Source organism: Sinocyclocheilus rhinocerous, unplaced genomic scaffold, assembly GCF_001515625.1.
Source record: "Sinocyclocheilus rhinocerous isolate Xijiao unplaced genomic scaffold, SAMN03320098_v1.1 scaffold1234, whole genome shotgun sequence".
Lineage (NCBI taxonomy): Eukaryota > Metazoa > Chordata > Actinopteri > Cypriniformes > Cyprinidae > Sinocyclocheilus > Sinocyclocheilus rhinocerous.
The window spans coordinates 597,109-603,871 of NW_015656153.1; the positions used below are offsets into that span (position 1 = coordinate 597,109).

Genomic DNA, 6,763 nt, shown 5'->3' on the forward strand with positions numbered 1-6,763 from the left:
ATACTTATATATATAGACTTAACATTTTTCTTAAATATATACATGCATGTGTGTGAATTTATATATACATAATATATATACACTACACACATATTATGTAAACAAAAACTTATTTTGGATGCGATTACTCTTTTGACAGCACTAGAAATAATATTACCATTGTTTATAATTAAATAGTATTCAGTGTCATATGATCCTTTAGAAATCATTCTAATATACTGATTTGATGCTCAAGAATCATTTCGTATTATTACTTTTGATATACTTTTGGCTTAATATTTTTGTGGAAACCATGATACATTTTTTTCAGGATATTCAGAAAACTAAAAACCTTTTAGTAAAAATATATTAATTTTATTGTATAGTATATGGTAAATTATGAGACGTTTTTAGGTTTGGTGAGCAAAAAAAATAAATAAAATTATTTAAATATTCTTAGATCCTGTGAAGAAGCCATGGGAACGAGCCAACTCCGCAGATAAGTCTTCAGCTGTGTCAAGGTATGTTTTAACAGGTTTCATGAGCCGTAAACATTTCATTCCTATCGGTTTAGTGGAGTGGCGTGCACAGGGCTGGGGGTGCTCGAGCCCCTTTCCCCCTTAAAGGAACATGCCACTATTTTTGAAAATAGGCTCATTTTCCAACTCCCCTAGAGTTAAACAGTTGAGTTTTACCATTTTCGAATCCATTTAGCCGATCTCCGGGTCTGGCGGTAGCACTTTTAGCTGTAGCTTAGCATAGATCATTGAATCTGATTAGACCGTTAGCATCTCGCTCAAAAATGACCAAAGAGTTTAGATATTTTTCCTATTTAAAACTTGACAATTCTGTAGTTATATCGTGTACTAAGACCGACTGAAAATTAAAAGTTGCGATTTTCTAGGCCGATATGGCTAGGAACTATACTCTCATTCCGGTGTAATAATCAAGGAACTTTGCTGCCATACCATGGGTGCAGCAGGCGCAATGATATTACGCAGCGCCTGAAAATAGGCTTATTGGAAGTTACCTAGCTGGGGACTATTTTCAGGCGCTGCGTAATAGATAAGGAAAAATCATAATAAATAGAAAAAATATCGAAACTCTTTGGTCATTTTTGAGCGAGATGCTAACGGTCTAATCAGATTCAATGATCTATGCTAAGCTGCAGCTAAAAGTGCTACCGCCAGACCAGAAGATCGGCCGAATGGATTAGAAAACGGTAAAACTCAACTGTTTAACTCTAGGGGAGTTGGAAAATTAGCCTATTTTCAAAAATAGTGGCGTGTTCCTTTAATCGCAGACACTAAAGTGCCCTTTCGGTCCGGTCTATGTAAACCCCCCATGACGTCAACATGAAACGGCTTGGGATTCTTTTAAAAACGACTCATTTAAATGATTCAGAGTCGACTCTTTCTTTAGTGACAATAACTTTATACACGGTGCACTTTCAGATTTAAAACTTTGCAGGATGTTTTCATTCACTTAGAACTGTGTTACACACTGCATGAAAGGTAATTTTCAAAAATCCATAATAGGGGCACTTTAAAACATTTGGTTCCTTTAAAATTTACATTTGTTGAGGTGTTCCTTGATGGATTGCAACAGAGCAATGAATGGTTTTTTAAAGCTTAGAGTTTGCATATGTGAGTAAATGCTTGTTGCTCGGTTGCCAATACAAATGGTCATGTTAAGGAAGTAAAGCCCTGGGCAACATGAGCCTGCAATGACTTAAATGCAAACAAAGCCGGTTCTGCTCGCTTTCTGACAAACTAGAAAATGTAGTTTTTATGTTTTGTGTAAGCTTTCATTGAATGTTTGTGTAAACTCACAGAAAATGGCCTCTTTGAACTCTGAAAATGAACCGGTTATAAAAACTGAGATTGCATCAGAAAGCAATATTAATATTTAATATATCTACACGTTGTTTTAACAGCAAACATGACTTGCAGGTACATTTTTGATCATTCAAATTGCGTTTAAATATTTATGATGAACATTGTACAGGGCAAAACCAATCGGAAGCACCAGCGATGCCGAGTCATTTGACTTTGACAGAATGAAACAGGTTAGTTCAGAATCTCTTTCAAAATGGCATATTACTGTGCTGTGTATTGTGCAAAAAATGAGGATAGACTGGCCTGCTAACGATGATCAAATCTGTTGCTATCAAAAGGAGATCTTGGAGGAGGTTGTGCGGGAATTGCATAAAGTTAAAGAAGAAATCATTGATGGTAAGTTTTAGGAGATAACAGAAAAGAGATGTATCTTTTCAGTTCTTGAGGATATTTACATTTTTCTCTTTTTTGTTTAGCCATTAGAAGGGAACTTCTGAGAATTGGCTCCACATAGTCTTAAGAAAGGTCAACGACGACGACTGATAACGACTGAAGGTTCGGGAAAGTACATGAAAGCGCACGTGAAAACGTTCTCGCAGCATGTCTGCAACAGTATGGATAATTCAGTTGCAGAAATGTTGTGCAGATACAAGGCATTATTGAGAAGGACAAGAGAAAGCTGAGGAACGGAAGGAATTGGAGTGAATGAATGATTGTGTGTATGGATGAGTGAATGAACGAGCAGATGGAAATATAGACCTTCACACTGAATTTTCTATTTCCTCCAGTATGAACGTTGAGACAGTCCACTGTGCAGCTTGCTGCTCTCGCTCTTTCAAGTCTTAAAGTCGACAAGTTGGAAATTAATGAAGATATTTTTGTTTTCCAAGTTTATCTTGTTTCATTGGTCATTGTTATTATTATTATTGTTAAGAATTGTATTATATTAAATGAGAGAGATACAAAGCTGCACGACAGTTATTGTCAGCCTTTTATATTTTATATTACTGCTCTTATTCTTTGGTTTTAATAAGTACGAACTGCACACATTTGTGCTAAACTGTCAGCAAACTACTATAGTTGAAACAGTTTGAGACTTTTTCTTTTTGTTTTGTTTTTTTGGCCAATGCAGAAGTTCAGTAGAACTTTGTTTTAAATTGATTTGGAGGTATGAGGTTAAATATAGACGCTCTTTTATTGAGCTCAAGAGATGGACATGGAAATATATACGTGTATATATACACACACACACACACACACACACACACAACGTGATACCCTCAATTGAAAGTGGCTTAAAGTATTGGGTGAATTGTTTGAACATACAATGTATTCTGGTTTAATTAGGTTGATCCTGATTTTAAAAGTTGATGTTGATATTTCACAGAAATTACAATTAATTTAAACCTGTTGAGAGTGTGAGATTGATGGAATTAAAAGAACTTTAAAAGCTTTTCCCCCTTTTAAACAGTCTTGTCTCATGCTTCCTTAAAAAAATGACTCATTTTCATTGAACATTACAAACGACCCCTTACAAAACCTCTCTGCCATTATTCAGATTCATCGTGTAAGATTAGGAGGTTTATTGAAATACATTGTGCTGAACAAATATATTCCACAACAGCTTTATCACAATGGAGTTCAGAGTTAAACTGTCACAGTGCAAACGACAGAACATGTCAAAATATCGAAAGACTTCAAGTTACACAATAGCGCACGAAACAATTAAATATTCAGTTTTCAAAAAGGCCTCACTGATGAAAAGGCATTTTAAGTCCACTTAAACATTCCATCTCAGCACTTCGTTCCTCAGGTACATCTTAACTGGCATCTCAGTAGTTGGATTTAGTTGAGAAAGTGGCGATTGCAATAATAATCACAAATAACTGCATTGATAATGAACATGGATACCATAAAAACAACATCAGATGTTTTAGTTTGGAATGAGTGTATGGAACGATTTTGAGACAATTAGCTGGGCTTTGATACACCTAAACAATAAATCACAAATCATGTAGCACGGTCCCAGGCGCAGGGAATGTACAGTTATTGTTCATACATTGTACAGATGGATCTATATGATGAAATGCTGTGACGGAATGAAAAGGGTATGCAGGTTCACGTGTGAAAGGGTTTGCTCCCTTTTAACTAACAGCCTTCAAGTGCCTCACAGATTTGTGTAAATACCTTGTAGTATGTTTGATTAGATCAGTAGTCTAACACCCAATTCATTCCTTTTTACCAAGTTTGTATTGTCTCTTGATTCTGGCGTAGGGGCCGATGGTGTCATCAAATACGAAGTCCCAGAGCACTCGCATCCAGGAAGTGTGTTGAGGGAGTGAGTCATAGTACTCTGCTGCAATCCTCTTGACCTGCAATATGGGAAAGGTCCGTCAATAATCAAATGTTAATAATGAGATTTCTGTTTATATACACTTTGAAATACAGTATGCGTACCAAAGAATAAGAACAAAGTACAATGCAGCTAAAGTGTAAAGCATGGGTGGGGCGATGGTCAGTTTACTGTCAGTAGTTATACTTTGGTTTAAATATTAACAGATACAATGCACTGCATGAGTAATCCGCTTACAGACATGCCTTGGGGTTCTTTCACACTGATGGTGTGACGTCTATAAACTATAACTCCAATTAAATTGTCTTATGGACACTGATGAAGTATGAAAAAGAGTTGAGCAAATATTAGTCTTTCTAGTTAGTTCCACGGCACTAAATGTCACATTCTTCCTCTTAATCGGTAACAGTGTCAAAATCAATAGAGAGTATTACATTACCGTGACATTTCCACTTGAGCTCTAGCCTGAAAAGTAAACTTCCTGAGAAGTATTAAAAATCTGGGACCGGATTCACTAAAATCTTAAGAACGAAGTCAAGAAGTTTCTTATGAAAAAAATAAATAAAAATACTATAGAATTCATCTGAAGAACAAAATGACAGGCGTCAGTGATATCTGAGTTTGCCAACTTTAAACTACTTTTTATTAGAAGAAAAGAAACTCCAATAGGGATTTACAATAAATCTGTTATTAGCCGTTATTCCCAATGTATTATTTTATTGTATTGGTCAGACTCATTTTACATGCTCATTTCCTCTAATTTTACATTTAGATTACCATTGCTGTCATCTAACCTTCATCTTTAAAACATTGAATTAATATTAATGAATGCTTAAATATGCATTTTCATACTGTACATTACTTTGTGATGCCTAAATTTACTTATAATGTGTAAAAGTGACTAATTTTTTTTTTTTCAACAAAGAGTGTAATTTTAACATCTGCCATTATTATCATCTTATCGCCTCAGCCAGAATTTTAATACCATGTATTTCTAAAAACAAAGGAATACAGCCAATCTCGTACCTCAGGTAATTTGCTGCCTGGAATGCTGGGGAAGTCATGGTGCTCCATATGGTATCCCACATTGAAGGTTATTAAGTTGAGAGGGCCGTAATAAGAGTAGGTTTCATGGCCTTTCATAAACATGTAGTGCTCAGCGATGAAGTGTCCAGAGATGGGATGCAGGCCCATACACAGTATAGAGCCAGCGATGAGGTAGACTATGGGCTTGAGACCCCAAAAATAGTAGATGATAATGTCTACCACAAACTGTACGACTGCATTGAGCATTTCCAACCTGGTCACGGGCTTGGGGTTCACCACCAATGGACGGAGCGCATAGAACAAAGGCTGGAGAAAGAGCCAGAGCACCTTTCTGGCTGGGGGGCAGAAGAACCAGCCCTCAAGGTCGGTAGGAATATCCACGTCCAATCCCTCTCCTCCGAGATAACGATGGTGGTCGATGTGGTACTTCTTGAAGGATGCTGAATAAGGCAAGCCAATCGGGAGATTGGCGAACATGGCGAACCAGCGGTTCCAGCGTGCCCTTTTGGTGCCAAAGGCCACATTGTGTGAAATGTCATGGATGGCTAGGGTCAAAGAGTGGTTGATGCAGCCACCGAACGCATATGCCCAAAACAACACCCATTTCCAGGAGACCTCATGGACCATGTAACACGCCAGGAGCTGGGTGAGTACCATCCCTGACACGACCCACTTCAGCTGGGGGTCATGACCCATCAAAGACTTGATTTCAGGATACTTTGCTGAAGAGAAAGAACAATGTTAAAAACATGAGATGATATCTTTGAATAGTAATTATATTTAAAAATCTTATGCTCACCAAAACATCAAAAATGATCAAAAATAAAAGAATATTGTGAAATATTACCATTTAAAATAACCGTTTTCTATTTAAATATTTTTTTTAATGTAATTTATTCCTGTGATGCAAAGTACTCATAAGTTCAGCGGCATAGCAGCTATAAGAGCAATTCGCACAAGCATTAGACTACTGCAAACACGCTGTAAAGGACAGCGGTCTCACCTGCATCCTGGATTAACCATACACTCACTGCCAGCATTCATGTCGGTGCTTGTCTCCAGACTGCATTAACAGCAGCCATTCAGCACCGCAGACACATGGATAGGTGACGGCACTATCGCCTAGTAATGTTTACCCCAGGATACGTGACATCCACAGTGTGAGCACTGCACCATCACAGGGTGCTGGTGGCCAAATAATGCATGCGGCAGCAACACAGACACTATTACATAATGTTGGAACTGGTGGCAAGCCTAACCATGCTGTGCGGTTAATGGTGGCGATCGTGCCAACACCTGTACTTCTGTCCACTGTAGCGGCGATGAGTGAGAGCAAAGCAAAGCACTCTGCCAAAGCCATCAGCCTGAGTGCTTCCTGAGAACTCTTAAAAGGCAGAAACTTCTCTGCTCGAAATGAATGGAAGTATAAGTTACAAACTGTGAGCACCCCTGTGAAATGCGAGCTCGCATCACAACAAAGCCCAGTCGCATTCTCTGGATGGTTCAAACATTCCATGAATGTACACATTCGAGGGACACTGGACTA

The 6,763-nt window shown here is 37.8% G+C and overlaps 3 protein-coding genes across 9 annotated transcripts in view; 1 reads left to right on the forward strand and 2 right to left on the reverse strand.

Moving 5' to 3' along the window:
- Positions 1–3,312, forward strand: part of LOC107719466 (ena/VASP-like protein) — a 35,182-nt gene extending 31,870 nt beyond the window's left edge. For all 7 annotated transcript variants that reach the window (XM_016526884.1, XM_016526883.1, XM_016526881.1 and 4 more), the window contains 4 exons: positions 440–500; positions 1,987–2,047; positions 2,156–2,213; positions 2,294–3,312. In XM_016526884.1, coding sequence (XP_016382370.1) covers positions 440–500; positions 1,987–2,047; positions 2,156–2,213; positions 2,294–2,331 — 218 coding nt within the window. In that variant the 3' untranslated portion in view covers positions 2,332–3,312. The remainder of the gene's footprint in view (positions 1–439; positions 501–1,986; positions 2,048–2,155; positions 2,214–2,293) is intronic.
- A 58-nt stretch (positions 3,313–3,370) lies between these two features.
- Positions 3,371–6,577, reverse strand: LOC107719492 (sphingolipid delta(4)-desaturase/C4-monooxygenase DES2-like). The gene is made up of 3 exons (XM_016526911.1): positions 6,520–6,577; positions 5,197–5,939; positions 3,371–4,189 (listed from the first exon to the last, which is right to left on the reverse strand). The coding sequence occupies exons 1-3, from the start codon at positions 6,575–6,577 to the stop codon at positions 4,046–4,048; spliced, it is 945 nt and encodes a 314-aa protein (XP_016382397.1). The 3' UTR covers positions 3,371–4,045.
- Positions 6,577–6,763, reverse strand: part of LOC107719493 (sphingolipid delta(4)-desaturase/C4-monooxygenase DES2-like) — a 4,484-nt gene continuing 4,297 nt past the window's right edge. Inside the window, exon 3 of the mRNA XM_016526912.1 lies at positions 6,577–6,621. Coding sequence (XP_016382398.1) covers positions 6,577–6,621 — 45 coding nt within the window. The remainder of the gene's footprint in view (positions 6,622–6,763) is intronic.